Below are 23,911 nucleotides of genomic sequence, written 5' to 3' on the forward strand. Positions count from 1 at the left end.
TTAATTAAGATTTAATTAGTAACAGATAGAAACATTGACTCTATAAATAGAATAGTTGAGAAATTCTCCAACACTCACTCACACTTCCGCTAAGTTTTCTACACATAGAAAGACTGTGAGAGAAATTAAGGTTACTATATATATATATATATACTAGGTTTCACAAGTAGTAGAAGAAACAAAGAAGATGTCTTCCATTGGAGCAAGCTATGGTTATCTTCAAGTGCAGAAAAAGAGGTTATCTGAGAAGATGAAGATGAAGAAGGTAGAAGAAGAGAAGGATGGTGATCATAATAATAAGGTCAAGGTTTACCCAGGTGATGATATTCAGACATTAACAACCTCGTCCGAAGTAAAAGCAAGTCATGTCGCCACCTAATTCTAGATGATATGCTAGCTCTTGCCATGGAGATTGGATATTGGAAATTACTACTTTAAGAATTCAGTTTGTTTTTCCTTTTCACTTAACTTTCCATGTGTTTTGTGTGTATTTCTAACTAATAAGTCTCAACTCCAATATCAAACTTTCTTGTAAAACTAAATCAATTTCTACAAATTACCTAAAGTTAATATTTATATATATAATGGATAAAACATAAAAAAAACATTAGAAATTAAAAATCCATACAAAAATAAAAGTTATGATATAATTTGTTGTAAGTTATAGCAATTACAACTAAAAAAACATACAAAAACTCATTCATGACAATGAAACATCAAAATGATTAGCATAGCTCTAAAGTAGTCTTATTATCGAACGACAACAAATGATGTTCAATCCAAACTACCGCGATCCGACAATACACTAATTAGAAATTAGAGATATGATGTTGACTGAGATTAAGAAGTACTTGGTTTTGGAGTCGATAATTCTTTTTTGTGCAAGACTTGATTGTAATATATATATATATATATTTTTTTTTATCTTAAGCCATCGATAAATAAGTAAATTTGGATTTCCATTCAAGAGAGGATATACTTCTTGCATGTTTACATCCCTGTTAACTTAAGATTAATATTTTTGAAGTTACTTATCCTTCAACTTAAACATTTTTAAGACACTTTGGTATGTAATAAATTTATGTCTTGTTTTGGTATAAATGACTTCATAATGGACATGACATTTAAGTTTATCAAGATTTTAAAGTAATTATTATTTGGATGGTGATTTTCTCATTTTATCAAAAAATCAAAACAAATTGTTTGCTAAAAGAAAATCATAAAAAAAGTTACCATCTATAAAATTTATCAATTCATTAACTTTACACTTAAAAATGTTTATATATTTCACATGTTTCATACAAAAATATGTTACATGTGTAAATTTTATTTTTTTTCTTGTCCCCTTTGAGTTTTTGTTCTTGGCATCATCGAACTTATCAGATTTTGCATTATTTGGAATTGTGTCTTAAACATTTTTTTTATCATGCTTTGTCACTTTGTTCTATTTTTTCAGTTTTGTGAGACAATGTTGATTAGTCTCACTCTATCCAGTTTGTTTCAGATTATCATTCTTTTTGTAAAAATTAACTTGGTTGGGGATGAGACTCGTTCACAACAATTTTATTTTGTTGTGATTCTTTTCAATTCTTTATTTTTTATGAAATGAATTTAGTTAACAAAAACAACATTTAGTACCTAGTATGAAAATAAAATCTCTATTTAACTTTTTACTTTGACAAATTAAAAAAAAATATACGTATGATAAAATACTAATTTAAAAAAATATTTTTTTATTATTTTTTAAAGTGTTAAAGTATTAATAGTTTTATAAATACACCAAGTAACTCATGTTGAAGGGTTTTACATAAAACAATAATCTATTAAAGATTAAGTTACCCCAAAAAATAAATTAAAATTGAATTTGTTGAGTTGAATGAATGAATAAATATATAAATAGGGTTAAGTTATAAAAAGAAGAAGCCATGAAAAAGTTTTCCGGCATAAACATACGGTACCGATCATTTCAGGCATAAGTATTAACAGTGGATCTCTCTCTATCTCATTTAACCCTAGTTGAAACTGCAAGAATCCATCAAGACAAGACGACGATGTATCGTCCTATCGTTTTTCGCAGGTAACAAGTGTTAATTTTCGTAAAGATCAAACTCGCGCTGTTGAAGAATAGTTGTTGATAAGTTTGGGCGGGACGATGTATCTCTTTTGCAGGACAATGTTAGAGCTATCAGCACGGAGACCAGTTAGAAGGATCCCATGTGGAATTACAAGTCAGGCATGCTTGCTATTCGCTTGCAAAATTTATCAAACTTATTACTCTCTCTTTAACATATGACTTCCTCTCATAATTATTTTGATCCATCAATCCTTATTCCATAAATGTGATTCCATAGAAACTTCAACTATATGTTGCCCATCTTTGCAAGCTTGCTTTGGAAGAATCATTTGTTAGCGATGGACTTACTTGCCAATTGCTTTATTGCATGCCATAGCCAATGCTTGTCCATCTTTTCACTTCTAACTAAATGGGTGGCTAATATTTGATGAATTTTAGGTTCATGGGTATTAAAATTTTAGTTTTAGAACTGGAGTATTGGAGAATCCCATTGAAATGCGACGAAATGAACTAGGTTTTAATTGTATCTGTTTTTTTTTTTTGGGGGAAAATAAGGACTGTCATTCTTTTTTGTTTTATCTAAGCGTGTCTCTGCACTAATATAAAGCCAAGTTACTGTCTCATGTGGGTCTCACAGGCATAATGTGTGATGAATAACATAAGGTTACGTTGGGAATTAGGGGAAGGTGAATAGCCACATTTCCAGAAACAATCAGAGAGGAATTACCATATGGAATCTAAGACTTTTGGGCCATTCTCTTAGCTTCATCTTCTGTGTTGTTGTGTAAGGTGGTCTGGGAAAATATACTTGTGTGGTGTCTTTTATAGATTTTAGCCTCTTTTGTATTATGATGTAAGGAGCTTTTAATTTCTTATTTTATCAGTTTCTGGAACTATTTATTTTGTACTCAAAAGAAGACGAGCTGGTAGAACTGTTGCATTTCCAACTATACACTCTTAACTATTTTTTATGACCTGTTTTTTTTTTTTATCAGGAGTCTTTATATCTTTCCTTTCGGAAGCAATATTCAGTGGGGCCTGAGACAAATGCGCCTCAAGGATCGAAATCCGGAAGTTTTCTCCCAAAGCTCGTTGTTGCAGGTGTTGCATTAGGTGCTGCTGGTTTTGGTGCTTATCAACTATATCAAACAACTATTGAGGATGGTGAAAGTTTCCCGGCTGCTAAAGTTGTTGTTGACTTGTCTAACGTGAATAAGTATCCACGGGAAGAGAAAAACATAAATGAGAAAGGAGGAGAATCTGCATCTCAGGTTAATGATAAAGATCAACCGACACCTGAAGAAAACTCAGAAAGAGAAGAAGATAGGGAGTTATTAAGTGATTCTCAAAGCAATTTGATATCTCAAAATGAAGCTGTTATCTCAAATACAACACCTGATGCAAGCCTTGGCATGAAAGGTCAAGAGGGAAAAAATATCCTGGAGCAGAATGAGACATCTGATGCCATGACAATACTTGCTCAGGATAAAGAAGTTGAAGAAGAAAAAGAGGTGAAGTCAATACTAATTGTGGAGCAAGCTGCTAAAGACACACCCGTGGTATGAAATCTTTTTCCCATCAATTCCATCCTCAATTGGTATTGATTCTGTGGTTAGTAAACTCATTCTGTTTGTTAATCCCACTGCTGGAAATTGATTCTAATGCTTTCTTAGCATACTCATCTGATGCCATGACAATACTTGCTCAGGATAAAGAAGTTGAAGAAGAAAAAGAGATGAAGTCAATACTAATTGTGGAGCAAGCCGCGAAAGACACACCCGTGGTATGAAATCTTTTTCCCCATCAATTCCATCCTCAATTGGTATTGTAAACTCATTCTGTTTGTTAATCCCACTGCTGGAAATTGATTCTAATGCTTTCTTAGCATACTCATAGCTACAATTACTGCCTTCTGCAGGATGCTGTTTTTGTTGGCGAGGGAAAACCAAATACTCTCCTTGATGTATATCACCTGCCAGATAGAGATGAGGTGCCCATCTCAACCCAATCAAACCAATATAAGGTTGGTGAGAGTTATTCTATTTAGATGCCATTTCTGCAGTATGATCTGCAGGTGCTACTTCTCATTGTGTTGTTTGTTATCTTTCCTTTTGAATTAACTCCTGAACCTCTGTTAATTAAGGATTTCCTTGGTGCAAATAAAGAATCTACTGATGTCTATGTGTCAAAGGATGGAAAACTTGTTCTTGATTTCCTACAAGCCATTCACACAGCTGAAAAAAGACAAGAAGAGATGGATGCTCATATTTTTGCCGAGGAAAAGAGAAAAATGAAGGTCTTTGCTCCCTATTTACTTCTTTGACTGGAAATATTGAATAAGATTCACGGACAGTTTTATGGTTTTTTTCTGATACAAATTAATATGGATGTGCCAGATACTATAGATTTCTAGCGCATAAAATGGTTGGTTATCAAACTACAGTTTCTTGACATTCTTCTCAATATTTTATTTGTAAAGTAAGAAAGTAAGACACATTAGTGTAAATGTTGGGCCTTGATGTATTTCACAAGCATGGAACATAGCTGAAGAAATTCTTCAACACAGTCTTAACTTGTTCTAGTTTTGTGCTCCTATTAAGGACCTACAAATGCAAATGACCAACATTAAGTAAGAAGTTTCCTTAATTTACATATATATATATATATATATATATATATATATATATATATATATATATATCCATACTCTTCCAACACCTGTAATATATATATATATATATATATATATATATATATATATATATATATATATATATATATATATATATATATATATTCACTCTTTTAACCCTGAAGAGTAAGAAAATATGCGCGCATGAGTGTGGTCATAAGAAAATTTAATGGGTAGTCAAGTAGTTTCTATTAGGTAGTGTATTATATTGTAGGGACTTTTATGTTTTTTTCCCAATGTCACTCAATGAAAGTTATTTTATATGGGAGATGATGCAAGACCTCTTGGATTTGTCCTAGAGTCATGTTCTCCTTTCTATTGTATTCACTTGTTGGTAAATGCCAAAGAAGGTTTATATCAGTATTTGGTGTAGATAGAATAATAACACACTTAGCCTGATTATCCATGTAGAGTCTGTTTATCATCAGCTACGTTTACAGTTCTAGTTTATGGTGTAGAAGAAGTATTAATAACTTTATCAGCGTCATATGGAAATGGATCTATCCGTTGTCAAGTCTATATGTTTGAATTAATGATAAATTATACTTGTTTCTCAAGTTCAAGGTAAAGTGTTAACATATATGAACATAGTGTTAATGTTTCTCAGTCTTGTTGGCTCACATATTTGACTAGATTGCTTGCAGCAAAAAAAATGTCTTATTGGTGACTTTGAAATATCTAAGCATGCCATTAGATTCTTGACATAGCAAGGGAACTCTTGACGAATTAAATATCTAAGCACATTTCGTAGATTCTTGATAACAACATTCGTTGATTAGAACTTTGATGTTTACTAGATTGGTTCTTGTGTTCAGTGTTTGTTATATTAAGTCCTTTCATTTTTGAAAACGTGCATTGGATCACTTAGCTTCATATGTTATTCTATTTTAATGACATAGGAGAAATATGAGAAGGAACTGAAGGATGCACGGGTCAGGGAGCTTATGTATGCTGAAGATGCAGCCATTCTAGATAAGGCAAGTAGTTTCTTATCTCTTTTCCCCCTGTATTGTTTTCTAGAATAATCAAGTTTCATTTCTAGGTTGGGGATTTCTTAACTTCACTAAGTTACCTTGAGGTCACGAGCCTTGCGCTCTACCACTGAGCTAAAAACCTAAAACAAGCCTTCTTGATTACTTAAAATTATATATCCTCATTGTTACATGTTTACAAGATCATTCAAAATGTCGTTTATGGTTCAGGTTTTCTGTTGTATTGTCTACATGCTCACATTAGCTTCCCAACATGGTTATTTGCAAATGTGTCCACCTACATCTTGATAAGCCCTGTTTCCTTTATTATTTTATAAGTCATCTGAATCATTTTTTTTCTATTTCAGGAACTGAAGAAAGAAAGAGTCAAAGCTGTTTCTTCTCTCAAGTCACTTCAAGAAACATTAAACAATAAACTAAGGACTGAGCTTGAGCAGAAGGTGCAGATCTGATTCTCCTTGTCTTAGAAAGCTATACCTAATAATCTTTTGAGAAACATTATTCATGTTGATAAATTAACCACAGGAAGCTGAAGCTGAATCAAACCTGAAGCAAGTCCAGGATCTAGCAAAGGCAGAATTGACATCTGCACTTGCTTGTGAGAAATCATCCCAGATAGAAAAAATGTCAGAAGCAAATCTTCATGTATGAGTTCTTTTGCTGTTTCTTAAGTCACATTTGTATGAATTCATTTTTCTTAACTTAGTCAACAGGAACCTCAACTTTCCAAGAGTTCTGTTCAACATTTTTTAATATGCTGTTTCTTAGGTGGATATACCTTGAAGCACTCTGTGCGGAATGTTTTGTGTCTTTCTCCACAGCATATTAGGTCCTCTTATTCTCCGAAAGGACCGAAACACTTAAATCATAACATTTAATCAGTTTTAATCGAAAGCATACTTCTATCCTCCCTAAGTTTCTACTACCTTGCCCCTTTCTCTTATTGTGGTTGATTCTAAGGGTGCTTTAATTTGGTTTTATTTTCTTGAGGTGAAAGTGCAATTTCATGTGAACATTTCACCTTGATATCTACTAAGTACTTAGTTAATTTGTCTGACTCTTTATTCTATTTTCTATTTTCTTTCTTTGTGGTTTAGATCAATGCTCTGTGCCAAGCATTCTATGCACGATCTGAAGAGGCGCGCCAAAGTCATTCCATTCAAAAGCTTGCTTTGGTATGTTCCTCATTTGGGTCTTCACAATTTCTTTCTGAATGATCCATGATGAATTGACATGGAAAGCATTTCTTGGACAATAATTTGCTTATTCACTTGGGAATTTAACTTTTGTACAAGGGACTGTTACCAGTTAAAAATGAAGATAATACATGTGTATGGGTGTCGACATTACTCGGTTGAGAATGTTGACATGGAGCTCGACCTAAAACTTGACAAATCTCACTTCCTAACTGTTTACAAGGACTATCATGACAAACAACTCTGAGTTCCTAAATTGCTGATATTATGATTGGATGCCTCCTTACTATCCTTGTTCATTCCTACTCGATTTATGCAATCCCTAGAGTCTGAAATCATGAAGGAAAAAACATATTATTTGAAGGAAACCTTTAACTGTAGTGATTCAACTTAGGGAGAATATATAGGTCGAATGTTCCACAAAAGATCCAGAAGCTGTGACATCTGCTTAAAAATAATCATGTCCGAATTGAGAAAAGGTGTTAATTATCATCAATGCCCTTCATTGTGTTCTATATGGAAGCTTTTTGTGTCCAGTAGCAATTGCACTCATGTTGGTTAACCATGTATGTCTTTTTGTCTAAATAGTTATAACTTATTCTATCTTGTTTATTAGCTTATGACCATTATTTAGTTAGTTGTTATAGTTTGTTAGATAGCAGTATAATAGCAGCTACCCCACCAAGGTGGCCCGGTGGAAAGAGTTAACCTATGAGAACAAAAGGTCATGGGTTCGATTCCCACTGGAAGTGCTTTGAATGGAAGTGGAGAGTCGTGACTGTAGGGTGTCATGTTATTTTTCATTAATTAAAATTTTTTTAGTATAATAGCAGCTAGTGTCTCTTATGTTGAATGATGAATTGAATCCTTTAATGGATGAAGTCTTGGCCTCTTCCATTCTCTATAAAGTTTTACCCCACTAAGCTCTCCTCAGAAGATCTCAAGTAGATACCTTTATATGTAGAAGATATATGTAACAGTTACAGAGGTGGATAGGCTTGGCGTAATGTGTCGGGCTTAGCCCATTAGTAGTTAGCTGGTTTATTATAACTTTATTATAAATAGAGGAATAGTCACGGTTTACTGTTATCTTGTTTCTCGTATAATTTCTCTATAAACCCTAGATATGTTACATTAGTATTAGAGCCATATTCTCTTGTTTCTTCATATTATTCTCTATAAACCCTAGATCTGTTACAATATACCCTAGGTTTCCAACATGGGAAAGAGTGATTTTCTATTCCACATCTCATGAAATGGGATTAAGCCTTCCATATGCTTGGAGCCATTTCATCTATTATTTATAATACTAGTATGTAATTGGGGGATTTCTTCTTCATTTCTTAATATATTGGTTTGAACTCTTCTTTTCTACTATAAGTGATGACCTAGTATTTCATTCTCTTCATGGACTGCAGGGAACACTTGCTTTAGAAGATGCATTATCTAAAGGGTTACCAATTCAGAAAGAAATAGAAGCATTGCACATTTATCTTAAGGATATGGATAAGGAACCTCTTTTAGATTTGGCTCTCTCATCCCTGCCTTCAGAAACTCAGAACTATGGCACAGATACTCTCTTGCAACTAAGACACAAGGCAAGTCTCCTTCACTTCTAGTTGCATCAGTAAAATGTTGTCACCTTTATATATCATCTGTTTTGCTATTCCTAATGACTCTTCCTTACATTTGTAATTGAATCCAACTTGATATTCTCACAGTTCGAGGCAATGAAAAAGACAGTGAGACACTTCAGCTTCATCCCACCTGGTGGAGGTGGCGGCATAATCACACATTCTTTGGCACATATTGCATCCTGGTTGAAGGTAGTTAAAAAAAAGTTCAATAATATATTTCCTTTTTGATGTATGTAAATAACTTGAAGATGTATTTTTTTCAGGTTAAGGAAGTTATTGATGAGTCTGGGGATGGAATTGAATCTGTTATAAATAGAGTGGAGAGCTTCCTGGAAGATGGAAGACTGCCCGAAGCAGCAGATGCTCTTGAGAATTGCGTTAAAGGTACAGAAGCTGAAGATGTTGTGAATGACTGGGTTAAACGTGCGAGAAATAGGGCTATCACTGAGCAAGCTTTAACTCTACTTCAGGCATATGCTACTTCAGTTAGCCTTACATAAGCAACCGCCCCTGGGGCTATTTTTTGCATATACTCTGTTGTGCTCATCAATAAACCAACTTTGCCCTTAAATTTTTATTGTTTTTTGCCAACCAGATGACAATTTTGTATAAATAATAGTTTTTTGGCAATTCAAACAATTTGTCAAATGTTTCTTGGTTGAAACTCTGTTCGATTTCTATAGAGAAAAAAAAAAAACTGTGGTTTCTGTGGTAATTGTCTTCGTTGTAACCTTTTTGATGGTTGCTATTTATTAATAGTGAATTCAATATGAATCTAAAACTGGTGCATGTTCTTGAATCTTTTTTTTGGTTTGTTTGTTTATGGTTTCTATTATTAGTGTCTATTATTTTCTTTTAAACGTGGTGTCTTAGGGCTTGTTTGATGCGGGGTATTGGAAAAATAATATTTATTTAAAATTTAATGATAAAGTGATTATTTGAGGTGATTGATTAAATTATGTATTTTAATGAGTTATAAAGTATAAACTTTAAATGTATTTTAATTAATGGTTAGATATTGGCGGTGTTGGGTTACTAAGTACTAACCAACATCAAGCAAGCACATTTATTTATTTATTTATTTATTATTAATTCAATATTGTCATGTGCCCCCATCTCTACCACAATTTTTAGCACCAATAATTTTACTTTTTTTATGATTAGACTTTGAGATCTGGATTCTGGACTAAAATTGCTTGTAGAAGTGTCATTTTTTTTTTTTATACATATTTATGCTCTTTATTTCAACCATTTAGTTTTCAAAATAAATGATCAACTTATTTAAATGTGAAGAAATGTAGTAAAATGGATTTTATTTAGTTTTGGCGTTTAAACACGCAAAGAAAGAGGGAAGTTGGGTTGCAAGTTGAAATCACATTTGTCTTATCATGATTATTATTTTGATTATGAAATCTGTCCTACTTCTTCTACACTTTTGTATTTATTTATATTTATTATACTTCTCTCTCCTCTGTCCATTACCATTACTCGTATTATTATTATTATTACTATTAGGTGTCTTTCTATATATTACACATGTTTTAGACTAACAAAATAAGAAAAATCATTTATTTTAAATTATCATTTTAATTCCACTTATATATATATTACAATTCTTTAAGAGAACAGTAATAAAAAAAATAAAAACAAATGTATATAAAAATTCAATTCCTGTTAATAAACGTATATAGGATGAAATTGAAAATATCTTTCTTTAAATGAAAATACAAACTACAAAGTATTAGTCTATGCTTATGCCAAGCCACATGTGCAAATATCCTCTTTTGTGACAACTGTGTGCGTGTGTGAGTTTAGCTTAGCAGCTTAGTCATTTTTATCAGCTCAGCTGCGCTGGTATGTCACCGGCTGCTACGGTAAGTATGGAGTGGGAGTTCTCAGTCTCACTGGTCGGTGGAAAATATAAGTATTTATTACTTTTTTTAATTATAATTTCATACCTTATATTTTAGAAAAATTTGAGAAAATGACTCCATTAATAGGCCTAAATGGGAAAAATGACTGACAGCGCATAAATTAATAGCGTTGGTGACCTTTTTTTCTGACGAAAATGTTCATATTGTTTCAGGTTGCGTGACACAATTTTTTTTTTTTTTTTTTTTTAAAAAAATTTTAATTATGAATTTTTTTTAGAAGAAAACGATTCAATTGCGTCACGCAACCTCAGTTACAAGACGAAAAAAAAAATCATCTCGCGATTCCGGTTGCGTCACGCAACACTCCGACATTGGCAAAATCGTCCAAAAACAGTAAAAGGGGTTACCAACGCTTTTTTTTAAGCTATTCACTTTCCGCATTTAACATTTTTTGAGGGTCATCTCCTCAAATTTCCCTTTATTTTATTAACATAGAACAAAATTTGGTGTCATAAATTTTGTTTAAAATTATATGACAATATTTGGTTGGACTTAAAATTTGAAATTTCTTTCTTCTATTATGTTTAAGTCAACTACAAAATGCATTAAATTATCATTACTCTTTATTAAATAAAATATATATTTTTAAATTGTTAAATTATATTATTTTGAATATTGTTATATATTTATATTTATTAAAAATTATATATTTTTAGATAGACTTTTCTTCTTACTAAATTACTTGGTCATAAAATAAAATGTATACATATTTACTTTTGTAATATGGATTATCTATTTTTGGATAAAAAAAGAATTGAATAAAGAAAAAGGTATTTGATTGATGGCTGGCTGGCTGGCTGACTGGAGCCAGCTGGCTGGATGGGGGCACAAGCCGCGTAATGGCCAGCAACCGTCGGTGGCTCACTGATAATTCATTAGTTCATCTTCTTCTCTACAGTCTCTTTCTCTCTCACACAGACACACACCAAAAAAAAGGAAGCAAGTACATACCTCCTCCCATTTCTTTTTCATAGAGTCCACTTCATCTTTCTCCATTCTCTCTGCCGGCAAACATCTATGCATTGAAGATCTCTGAATCTCTGATCTCCTCCAACCACTGTTTCGTACGTTTACTTCTCTCTCTTCTCTATCATTATAGTGTTTCTATGGATTGCGCTTGCTCATACCTTTATTCTTTTGGAATCTAGACACTTCAGTCTTCCATTTGCTACCTTCTGGAGTTAGATCTACCAAAAGCGAGTTAATTAACATTTCGTTCTCAGGAATTTCTTTCTAATTTGATGTTAAACGCTGCGGATTTAGAATTTTCTTCTTCATTAGTAGTAATCTCACGGAATTTCGGAAATTTGTCGGAATCAATGTCGATCTAATGTTGAAAAGTGAACTGGAAGAGGAAATGTTGGCATTTGAATTTTTGTTTATATTTCAACTCATGTCAACTCTCGTCAAATTTTGTGATCCTGAATTCAATTCGAAACTCGTTGACTGCAATTTGAATTTATTGTTTTAGCTTTAAGTGTTTGTTTTACTTTAATGTTGTCATACAGGTGGTCGTTGGAGTTGATTTCTTGGAGTTAGATCTGGACATCTATCTTGCTTCTTATTAAAGCTGGCGACCACAGCAGTGACTTGGAGATATGCTGCCAGCAATGGCGGCAGCGATCTGGTATAATATCTGCATTTTCAAGAGCAAATATGTTATTCTGTTGTTTATTTTTCTAAAGCGTGAATCTGGTTTGATACTTCTAAATGTATGAAGAATTGCAAAATTTGATCCCTTTTTCTTTTAAATGCAACAATCTCATTATAATCAATTGCAGGAGAGGAATATGGATAATAAACATCAAGATCTAGAACCGCCTACTCCACATTCGCTCATAAAGATGGGGTCAAGGTTGGTTCACTAGATCTTATCAATCTTTCCACATTCTGTTATATAAAGTGCCATGTAAATTTTTTTAATTGTTTATACTTGAGACTTTCCAAAACTAAACTATGGCTAATTGTGTAACCACTATTAAATGCTTGTTTGAATCGTGGTAGAATTTATTGTTTGTTCTGTAGTCACATTTGTTATATAAAGTGTCATGCAAATTTTGTATTTGTGCTTTATACTGGAGACTTTCCAAAAATAAAATAGGCTTGTAGTCATAATTAATCTCTCTCTCTCTCTCTCATGCACACACATACACAACTGCAGTTATTATGTTCAATAATCATTAAATGTAGGTACTTTTTCCAATGATTCACAGGGATAGGAGTAACATGGAAGATCCAGATGGTACATTGGCAAGCGTCGCCCAATGCATTGAGCAGTTAAGGCAGAATTCCTCTTCGATGCAGGAAAAAGAATATTCATTGAAGCAGTTGCTTGAGCTAATTGAAACGCGTGAAAGTGCTTTTGGTGCAGTTGCTTCTCATTCCCAGGCAGTTCTTGTGCTTGTATCTCTTCTCCGGTCAGGGTCACTTGGAGTGAAGATGCAGGCAGCTACAGTTTTAGGCTCCTTGTGTAAAGAGAATGAACTCAGAGTAAAAGTGTTGCTTGGTGGATGTGTACCTCCATTACTTGGTCTCCTCCGATCAAACTCAACAGAAAGTCAGATTGCAGCTGCTAAGGCAATCTATGCTGTTTCCCAAGGTGGCGTAAAAGATCATGTTGGATCAAAGATTTTTTCAACTGAAGGAGTTATGCCTGTTCTATGGGAACAGCTAGACAAAGGGCTTGTTAAGGGAGGAAATTTGGTCGATGACTTGCTCACCGGTGCTTTAAGAAATCTTTCCTGCAGCACTGAAGGGTTTTGGTCTGCGACAGTACAAGCTGGGGGAGTCGATATACTTGTTAAGTTTCTTGTAAGCACACAAGCAAACACTCAAGCTAATGTGTGCTATCTTCTCGCATGTATGATGATGGAGGATGCATCTGTTTGTTCGAAGGTCTTGGCTGCAGATGCTACTAAACAACTTCTTAAGCTGTTAGGACCTGGCAATCAAGCACCGGTTAGAGCAGAAGCCGCAGCTGCTCTTAAATCTCTTTCAGCCCAGTGCAAAGAAGCCAGACGGGAAATAGCCAGTGCTAATGGAATACCTGCCCTGATAAATGCGACAATAGCTCCTTCAAAGGAATTCATGCAAGGTGAAGATGCCCAAGCTTTGCAGGAGAATGCAATGTGTGCGCTTGCAAATATTTCTGGTGGGTTATCTTATGTTATTTCCAGCTTAGGGCAAAGCCTTGAGTCATGTTCCTCACCTGCTCAGGTTGCTGATACACTAGGAGCTTTGGCTTCAGCGCTTATGATATATGATACAAAAGCAGAAGAAACTAGGGCATCAAACCCTTCGGATATTGAGTTGACATTGATCAAGCAATTTAAACCTCGTTTACCATTTCTTGTACAAGAACGCACTATAGAAGCCTTGGCTAGTTTGTATGGAAACACAGTACTTGCAGATAAACTTGCAAATTCAGAAGCAAAACGTCTGCTTGTTGGTTTAATTACCATGTCAGCGAATGAAGTTCAAGATGAACTAATAAAATCACTCCTCATGATATGCAATAAAGAAGGAAGTCTGTGGCGTTCTCTTCAAGGTTGGGAAGGGATTCAACTTTTGATTTCTCTTCTTGGACTTTCATCAGAACAACAACAGGAGTGTGCTGTTGCGATGCTTCGACTTCTGTCAAATGAGAACGATGAAAGTAAATGGTCTATAACTGCTGCTGGGGGCATACCACCACTAGTTCAGATTCTGGAGACTGGATCTGCAAAGGCAAAGGAAGACTCTGCCACGATCCTTGGGAATCTATGTAATCATAGTGAAGATATACGTGCATGTGTTGAAAGTGCTGATGCAGTACCTGCTTTGTTGTGGCTACTGAAGAATGGAAGCTCAAATGGGAAAGAAATTGCTGCTAAGACGTTGAATCATTTGATCCACAAATCAGATACATCAACCATCAGTCAATTAAGTGCATTATTGACCAGTGACTTACCTGAATCAAAGATTTATGTTTTGGATGCATTGAAGAGTATTCTTTCTGTTGCCCCTCTCAATGATTTGTTACGTGAAGGATGTGCTGCTAATGATGCAATAGAGACTATGATAAAAATTTTAAGCTCTCCAAGGGAAGAAACTCAGGCTAAATCTGCAGCTTCTCTTGCTGGGATCTTTGATGTCAGAAAGGACCTGCGTGAAAGTAGCATTGCTACGGAATCCCTTCGTGCTGCAATGAAGCTCCTAATCGTTGATTCTGAGGATATATTAATAGAGTCCTTACGTTGCCTAGCCTCAATCTTCCTTTCCATAAAACAGAACAAGGATGTTGCTGCTATTGCTAGAGATGCATTACCTTCATTGGTAACGATGGCTAGCTCTTCAGCTCTGCAAGTTGCTGAGCAGGCAACTTGTGCTCTTGCAAATCTTCTCCTGGACAATGCAGCATCAGCGAAAGCAGATCCTGCAGAGATTATTATACCTGCTACTCGTGTGCTTCGTGAAGGGACCATTGTGGGGAAAACACATGCAGCAGCCACAATATCTCGCCTACTTCATTCCCGTACAGCTGATCCTACATTGACGGAATGCGTGAATCGTGCAGGTACTATTCTTGCATTGGTTTCTTTCCTGGAAACTGATGATAGTGGTTCTGTTGCCACGTCAGAGGCACTAGATGCACTTGCACTTCTCTCAAGGTTGGAAGGAACTAGCGGGCAAGTGAAGCCTGCATGGGCTGTTCTGTCAGAATTTCCGAGCAGTATATCTCCTATAGTCTCATCTATTGCTGGCTCATCCCCAGATTTGCAAGACAAGGCCATTGAAACATTATCTAGACTTTGCAGAGATCAGCCCATTGCCCTTGGGAATACAGTTTCTTGTGCCTCAGGATGCATTTCGGCCGTTACTATGAGGTTGATCAATTCTTCAAACAGGATTGTGAAAACTGGAGGCGCAGCAATTCTTATTTGTGCAGCAAAAGTAAATCATCGGCGAGTTATAGAAGATTTAAATGAAACAAACTCCTGCAGGTCTCTTATTCAATCACTTACCGGAATGCTTACTTCCATGGATTTCCAAAATGTAGTGGAGAAGTCGGAGAAAGAGGCCATTAGTATATGCAGAGATAGTAAGAAAGGGGAGAATGCTGATACTGAGTCTACTACTGCAATTATTTCTGGAGCCAACCTTTTTATATGGCTACTTGCAGTCCTTGCAACCCATGATCAGAAAAGTAAAACTGAGATTATGGAAGCTGGAGCCATTGAAGTTATTACTGAGAGAATATCCAATTGTTTGTCCCAGTACACTCAGGTCTTCTACCTTCTATTGTATTTTTTATGTTTATTTATTTATCCATGACATTATCACTGATTCACAAATTACTTTTGTTGTATGATTACTCTTTCAGATTGATGACAAGGAAGATAGTGGTATGTGGATATGTGCCTTACTATTGTCAATTTTGTTTCAAGATAGAGAAATCATACGTGGGCATGCAACCATGAAATCCATACCCGTTCTTGCGAACTTATTGAGGTCTGAAGATTTGACAAACAAATATTTTGCGGCCCAAGCTATGTCCAGCCTTGTTTGTAATGGAAGTAGGGGTACTCTTCTATCTGTAGCAAATTCCGGGGCTGCAGGTGGCCTCATTTCATTGCTTGGAAATGCTGATGATGACATTCATGACCTTCTAGAGTTGGCAGATGAATTCTCTTTGGCTCGTTATCCAGATCAAGTTTCTCTTGAGCGTTTGTTTAGAGTTGATGATATCCGAGTTGGTGCTACTTCTCGCAAAGCAATACCCCTCCTTGTGGATCTGCTGAAACCTATTCCAGATCGCCCAGGAGCGCCCTTTCTGTCACTTGGCCTTCTGAATCAGCTTACAAAAGACTCTCCACCAAATAAGATTATGATGGTGGAATCAGGTGCTTTAGAAGCCTTGACTAAATATCTTTCACTTGGCCCACAGGATGCAACCGAAGAAGCTGCGACAGATCTTTTAGGAATCTTGTTTAGCAGCGCTGAGATACGGAAACATGAATCTGCATATGGAGCTGTCAGCCAACTTGTAGCGGTCCTACGGTTGGGCGGAAGAGGTGCAAGATACAGTGCAGCAAAGGCACTCGAGAACCTTTTCTCCGCCGATCACATACGAAATGCGGAAACTTCCAGACAAGCTGTGCAACCCTTGGTGGAAATTTTGAGCACCGGTTTAGAGAAAGAGCAACATGCTGCCATTGCTGCCTTGGTTAGATTATTAAGTGAGAACCCGTCGAGAGCGCTCGTTGTCGCTGATATTGAAATGAACGCAGTTGACGTTCTTTGCAGGATTCTTTCGTCGAACTGTTCGCTCGAGTTGAAGAGCGATGCTGCTGAATTATGCGGCGTTCTCTTTGGGAATACGAGAATCAGGTCTACTTTAGCTGCAGCTAGATGTGTCGAGCCTCTAGTTTCTCTTCTTGTAATTGAGTTCAGCCCCGCTCAATATTCAGCTGTCTGTGCTCTAGATAAACTCTTAGATGATGAGCAACTTGCCGAACTAGTTGCTGCACATGGTGCGGTTATTCCTCTTGTTGGGCTTCTCTATGGTAAAAACTACACGCTTCACGAGGCAATTTCTAGAGCCCTTGTGAAACTGGGGAAAGACAGACCTTCTTGTAAGATGGAAATGGTGAAGACTGGAGTTGTTGAGAGTGTGCTCGACATTCTCCATGAATCGCCAGATTCTGTTTCAGTCGCCTTTGCGGAATTACTCCGTATATTGACAAATAACGCGACAATTGCCAAAGGTCCATCAGCAGCTAAAGTGGTTGATCCCCTTTTCCAATTGCTAACGAGACCCGACTTCGGACCAGATGGACAACATAGTGCTTTGCAGGTGCTCGTTAATATCCTTGAACATGAACATTGCCGTGCCGAACATAACTTGACTTCTCACCAAGTCCTTGAACCCATTCTACCCTTACTAGACTCTCCTTCTCCCGCTGTGCAACAATTAGCTGCAGAACTTCTCTCGCACCTTCTTTTGGAAGAACATTTGCAAAAAGATCCATTAACTCCACAAGTAATTGGTCCTCTAATAAGGGTTACTGGATCTGGCATACCAATTCTTCAGCAAAGAGCTGTAAAGGCTCTTGCTGGTATTGCAGTAACATGTCCAAATGAAATCGCTAGAGAAGGGGGTGTTAGTGAACTGTCGAAAGTGATATTGCAAGCTGATTCTTCACTTCCACATGTGTTATGGGAGTCCGCTGCCTCTGTTTTATCTAGTATTCTACAATATAGTTCCGAGTTTTATTTGGAAGTTCCTGTGGCGGTCTTAGTGAGATTACTAAGTTCTAGTTCAGAAACCACTGTTGTCGGTGCCCTAAACGCACTTTTAGTATTGGAAAGTGACGATAGCACCACAGCTGCAGCAATGGCAGAGAGCGGTGCAATTGAAGCCCTTCTTGAACTTCTGAGATGCCATCAGTGTGAAGATGCTGCTGCAAGGCTTCTAGAGATTTTACTTAACAATGTGAAAATAAGAGAATCAAAGGCTACAAAGTCTGCTATAGTACCGTTATCTCAGTATCTGTTGGACCCACAAACTCAAGGTCAACAAGCGAGGCTATTGGCGGCACTTGCTCTAGGTGATCTCTTCCAAAACGAGGCTCTTTCCCGATCTGCTGATGCTGTTTCGGCTTGTAGGGCTTTAGTTAATCTGCTTGAAGATCAACCGACAGAAGACATGAAAGTGGTTGCAATATGTGCCTTGCAAAACCTTGTGATGAATAGTCGATCGAATAAAAGAGCCGTGGCTGAAGCTGGTGGCGTGCAGGTTGTGTTGGATCTCATTGGTTCAAGTGAGCCCGATACGTCTGCGCAGGCTGCTATGTTTGTCAAGCTTCTCTTCTCAAACAACACCATTCAAGAGTATGCTTCTAGCGAAACTGTTAGGACAATTACTGGTAAGATGCCTTCCTCTGAATTTTTATTTTTATTTTTTTTAAAAGGAGAAAGAACAAGAAAAGATGCATTCATGGGTTACAAACAATAAAGGGAATAACAATAAATGACCTCTGGCATTTATTCAAATTACTCTAATGAAATTGAGTGCATATATATTTGGTCACATTGGTAAGAGTTCATGGTGGTGTGATGTTGTGTTAGTCTCCTCCGAGGAAAAAACCCTGGTCTAAAAAAAAGTATAAAAATATAATCCCAAATTCATCTTTTTCTTTTTCCTTTTGTATTATTTTGCCTTATCTTGAATGTTGGTTTCATTTAGCGGCCTGAATTATTATCTTTATCTTTGAAGCTATGGCATTAATGTTTTTATTTGTAGAAGAGAAACAATTCTCACTCAGACTTGTTCTATATATCCGGATAGTGACTGATCTTTGTACAAATTGTTTGCAGCTGCAATAGAAAAAGAACTATGGGCTACGGGGACAGTTAATGAAGAGTATTTAAAAGCACTAAATGCACTTTTCAGCAACTTCCCACGGCTGAGAGCCACTGAACCTGCAACACTGAGTATTCCACATTTAGTCACATCCCTCAAGACAGGCTCAGAGGCAACACAAGAAGCTGCTTTGGACACACTGTTTCTCCTAAGGCAAGCTTGGTCGGCTTGTCCTGCTGAAGTATCTAGGGCACAATCTATTGCTGCTGCTGATGCAATCCCTTTGCTACAGTATCTTATCCAATCGGGTCCACCTCGGTTTCAGGAGAAGGCGGAGTTTCTCTTGCAGTGTTTACCGGGGACTTTAGTTGTAATAATCAAACATGGGAACAACATGAAACAATCGGTTGGAATTCCTAGTGTTTATTGCAAGTTGACTCTAGGAAACAGTCCACCAAGGCAAACTAAGGTACGTATCCTGCTTATACACTTGTTTATCTAGGCATTGTTTGATGTGGGTTATTTGAGATTAATTTAAAATAACCAATCCAATCAACAATCTACTCATCAATACCATCAACCAAATCCTCTATTTAAAAAATTAAAAATCCATTATATATTTGTACCCCTAAATTTATTTTTATTCAAATAACCTGATTTTCATTAACCTAGATTAAACAAGGTTATTTTAGAATAACCACTTAGTTATTCAAATAGCCCTAGATCAAACAAAACCTTATATCATTTAGAACACCTTGATTGAAGTGGGGATGTTGTTTAATCCAAAAAAAGAAAGAAAAACTGGAGTTTTGCAATTTTACGAATCTCCTAGTCACAAACACACGCAGAGACATTGAAGATTTTATAAGTGCTTATAAAAGTTTTAGAAACATTAATGGTGTTTGCTGAAAGTGGTTTGACATCATTTTGCAGATTGTATCTACTGGACCTAACCCAGAGTGGGATGAGAGCTTTGCTTGGTCCTTTGAAAGTCCACCAAAAGGGCAGAAGCTTAATATATCATGCAAAAATAAGAGCAAAATGGGGAAGGTAATATCATTATTTATTTTCCTTCATTTACTAAAGTTGTGAAATCATGTGTTTTGATTTGATAAAATGGCAGAGCTCATTCGGGAAGGTGACGATCCAGATTGACCGGGTAGTTATGCTGGGTACTGTCGCGGGTGAATACACATTGTTGCCCGTGAGTAAAAGTGGTCCCCCGAGGAACTTGGAAATAGAGTTCCAATGGTCAAACAAGTAAAAAAAATGTTTTTTTGTGCATTTCTATCCTCTTTCTTTATTTAGAGTTACCACCCATATCATATATAGTTATCATCAATGAAGAACTGAGAAAAGTTCATTTTTTTTTAACCATTTTGAGTTTACATGGTTAATGTTGTCATATGTGTATAGGGCTTGATAGGCATTTCTCCACTCTTTTGTTTTTTGTGAAAAATCTTGAACCACTGATTGTTGTGATCATATTCTTTTTTCTTTTGTATAACATTTATTTGTTTTACTCATTTTAGGGCTTGTCTTTTCAAATTATAGCTTAAACCACTCATTTTAAGCTTTACTATATTGTCGAATTAATGGATTTGTTTGAAATTATGTATTGTCAATGTCTATGTAAAATAGAGAGAAAAAAATGTTTCATCAAATAAAGCCGCATTGCGAGTTATATGTAGTGATGGAACAAAGTTTGTAATTTTTATGGACGAATTAAACAAATATTTTCCGCTAAATATGCGATGATTGTGGGTTCGAAAAAATAGTTAATATAATAGAAGTTAGTGTATATGAAACAATAACAAATGTCCAATTATCTGGCTAATGGCCCTTTTCTAGTTTTCTAGATCTGTTCTTTCCACATCAATAAATGTCAGAAGTTTAATTGATGTGATTAAAGTTAAGAAAGAACAGTGCAGGTTAAACAAATGGCCCCCCATCACATGTAGATTGTTTGATTATAAAGGACCACATCGAGATCTGTTCTTTCCACATCCATAACTTTACCTAATTGAGCTTTAATTCTATTACTTTTTTGGATAAAAGCTGAAAGACCCACTTACACAATTTAGAGGTTGAAAGTTGAAACATAGAATAAAATAGAAACAAGATAATAATAATAAGTTTCATTCATACACACATGATATTGACAACACTGTTGTTGTTGTTCTATCTCAAGATGAGGAGAATAAGAACCAACAGAAAACAGGTCATCAGATAAACATAGAATGATTATTTTTAAACATATGAAAAATACATAAATAGTAATACTACTATTGAATTCAAACGCAAACACAAAGACAGACACTTTATTTGTACTCCATGATCATGTTGTTCTCTGGAGCCAAACCAACACATGCCCTCATTATGTTCTCCAGCATCGCCCTTTGCTTCGACAGCGCATTCACCACTGGTGTTCCTGCTGGTACCTACATTTTTTTTTATATATTTCCATCAAAATCCCAAATTCAATCCAATTATTTGTCATTCTAGAATCAACAACTAACTAACTAACTTACAAGAGGAGCCTTGGTGAGATAGCTGAGGATAGTAGCCACGGGATGGAACGAGTGAAACTTTCCCTAATAACAACATCAACAAAAAACCAATGAGATATATATGGCATTCTTAGTGGGAAATTGAATCAGGTCTAACCTCTCCTTGAGCCTTGAACTGGATTCGGGTGCTGAGTTCTGCAAGGAGGACCAAATCTAAAATGATTGGAGCAGCCAACAAAGAATCCTCGCAAGTGTTGTGCATGACAATGGTGCTCTTCCCACCCATGAATATCTCGGAAGTGTACTCATCCATAGCTCTCTTGCTATCTCCCACATATGGCACATACTTAATGACAACAACATGATCGGGATGCTCCCCGGGCTCAAAAAGAATGCTGTTGCTAGCAACCATATCATCAACCACATTACTTTTCGAAATCTCCTTCGATCTGAATGTTTGTGGGGCTGATAGATTCATCCCATCATTGTTCCCCAAGTGGTTATAGCTTACTATTGAAGTTGGCTGTAATTAAACATTGTTAACAATCTATATAAACCCTAAACCCATTTCCAAAAACACATTATGATTAATTATTAATACTAAATACCTTAATACCAGCTCCAACAAGGAAGTCAACCAGAACAGACTTCATCTTGGTCTGTCCACTCTTGAAATCATCTCCACCTATCAAGCAGTTTCTCTGAATTGCCAAATCAATGAGACCTGGAACAAAGGTATTCTGTGGGCTTCCATTGATGAAAGGAACATCCTCAAGGACACAAGCAATTCCAAACAAGGTAGAAGGTGAGATTTCCGACTCGTTCTTGTCCAGGGATGTCATGAGATTCTCCACAGTATCGTTAAGTCCCACAACCACATTGCTGTACCTCTCGGTGTTGGCAGTCCAAAGCACAACCACCTTGTCAACCTTGTTCTTCTCCTTAAACTCCCTAGAGTTTGGTTACATGGGTTAATTTAATTAACTAATACTGATGAGATCATAGTGTATTTCAGTAACTTGGAATTTGAAAAAAACAAAAATAAAAAACCTGATGTCTTTGATGACTTGCTGAACCTGCTCCTTCTTTGTTCCCTTGATGACATTGTTAGCACGTGACTCCTGGTTTGCAGCTATGAAGTCTGGATCATAGATTCCTGGTAGTGGGACCATGGATTCCATGTATGGCCTAAGCTGTTTCTGCAGGTCAATTTCAAACACTCTGGCTCTGGCCATGGCATCTGCCAGGTTCATGTCACTAATGTCCCATCCCCCAAAAACTATGTCATCCGGATTCACCTATTTCCCAAAACAAAACAAAACAAAATCAATCAGAAATACTCAAAAACTGTTTCTTCTTCTCCTTCTTCCAGATAGATAGATAGATAGATAGATCTATCTGCATGGAGAAAACATATAAAGAAGGGGGGGTGTTGTTGTAGTGTACCATAGGAAGAAGGCTCTTGAAAGGGGCGTAAATCTCCTCTCCATTGAAAGAACCAACACGAATTGCAGAGGCTTGAGTAAGAGAACCGAAATAATTGGCTCTTTGTACCTTTTCCTTTGTTGCCCAAGAGATTCCACTGTTTAAAATTTTCAAATAAAACAAAATCAAACTTTGTTCCTGCCCAGATTTCATATATGTATGACTAATTGATCTAAAAATGGAACCTTTATGAATGAATGATATGAGTCTCTCATTATGTTTTAATAATCGTGATCAGAGACAGACAGAAAAACTCACTCTCTATTGGCAATAACACCACCGGTCAGGGTCGATCCGTTGTTTCCTCCCCAGCCAACAAGCATAACCCTAGATCATCATCAATCATCATCAACAAAAATGTTCAAAATATTGCGATCGGATTTGATTTAATCGCATGCATGGAAAGTAAATGAAGAAATTTTTGTTACCCAAGCTTGGGTAGGCGTGTTTGGGTATTGAACTCGTAGGATACGGTCTTGGGTTTGACGATCCATTGATAAGAACCATTCCTATTCTCGTGAGAAAGCTCTGTCGTCTCATAGTTGTAAACAGAGTGAATTTCTCCATCTGTGTACTTCACATTGGGGCTCTCGACCTTGAAACTCTCGATAAACATTCTGATTCTCAACAAAAATTAACAAATCTAGAGAGAGAGAGAAAAGATGATAAATGATGAATATGCTAGATCTTCCTTATGCCTCTCTAATGGAGATTTATATTTATATTAGCAATTCTGCCTTTGATTGTCCTCTACACGTGGACCTTTTGGGCCCCACATTTTGCTTTTTCTTTTTTTTTTTATTTTATTATTACTTTAAAGTTTAAACCATTTTTTTCATTTTAACTTTCTTTATTTATATATATCTCAGCCTTTTTTTTAATAATTTTTTTATTGTACAAGTTAAATTACTCATTAACTTTCTTAATTTATATATATCTCAGCCTTTTTTTAATGATTTTTTTTATTGTACAAGTTAATGACTGATTTGTTTTGGGTATTTTGGTCATCTCTATTCCTAACTTTTATCAATAATTATATTATTTAAA

General features: G+C 35.9%; 3 protein-coding genes across 5 annotated transcripts; 2 read left to right on the forward strand and 1 right to left on the reverse strand.

Moving 5' to 3' along the window:
• The first annotated feature begins 1,933 nt into the window (after positions 1–1,933).
• LOC124932757 (MICOS complex subunit MIC60) lies at positions 1,934–9,303 on the forward strand. Of its 3 annotated transcripts, none has more exons than XM_047473435.1 (13): positions 1,934–2,077; positions 2,170–2,233; positions 3,070–3,633; positions 3,783–3,857; positions 3,993–4,097; positions 4,218–4,370; positions 5,666–5,743; positions 6,106–6,198; positions 6,284–6,403; positions 6,856–6,933; positions 8,373–8,552; positions 8,676–8,780; positions 8,855–9,303. In XM_047473435.1, exons 1-13 carry the CDS (start codon positions 2,052–2,054, stop codon positions 9,089–9,091), a joined length of 1,878 nt encoding a protein of 625 aa, XP_047329391.1. In that variant the 5' UTR covers positions 1,934–2,051; the 3' UTR covers positions 9,092–9,303. The 3 variants fall into 3 exon arrangements, with proteins under 3 accessions (XP_047329391.1, XP_047329392.1, XP_047329393.1); XM_047473436.1 differs by having other exon boundaries at positions 4,266–4,370; XM_047473437.1 differs by lacking the exon at positions 3,783–3,857.
• A 2,129-nt stretch (positions 9,304–11,432) lies between these two features.
• LOC124932027 (protein CELLULOSE SYNTHASE INTERACTIVE 1-like) lies at positions 11,433–20,395 on the forward strand. Its single transcript, XM_047472626.1, has 8 exons — positions 11,433–11,589; positions 12,034–12,152; positions 12,307–12,380; positions 12,739–15,790; positions 15,888–18,432; positions 18,884–19,338; positions 19,803–19,919; positions 19,993–20,395. The coding sequence occupies exons 3-8, from the start codon at positions 12,316–12,318 to the stop codon at positions 20,131–20,133; spliced, it is 6,375 nt and encodes a 2,124-aa protein (XP_047328582.1). The 5' UTR covers positions 11,433–11,589; positions 12,034–12,152; positions 12,307–12,315; the 3' UTR covers positions 20,134–20,395.
• A 567-nt stretch (positions 20,396–20,962) lies between these two features.
• LOC124929182 (inositol-3-phosphate synthase) lies at positions 20,963–23,548 on the reverse strand. Its single transcript, XM_047469476.1, has 8 exons — positions 23,293–23,548; positions 23,123–23,191; positions 22,826–22,961; positions 22,430–22,677; positions 21,988–22,330; positions 21,537–21,902; positions 21,401–21,463; positions 20,963–21,310 (listed from the first exon to the last, which is right to left on the reverse strand). Exons 1-8 carry the CDS (start codon positions 23,478–23,480, stop codon positions 21,191–21,193), a joined length of 1,533 nt encoding a protein of 510 aa, XP_047325432.1. The 5' UTR covers positions 23,481–23,548; the 3' UTR covers positions 20,963–21,190.
• Between the last annotated feature and the right edge of the window lie 363 nt (positions 23,549–23,911).

This window comes from Impatiens glandulifera, chromosome 3 (assembly GCF_907164915.1).
Source record: "Impatiens glandulifera chromosome 3, dImpGla2.1, whole genome shotgun sequence".
NCBI lineage: Eukaryota > Viridiplantae > Streptophyta > Magnoliopsida > Ericales > Balsaminaceae > Impatiens > Impatiens glandulifera.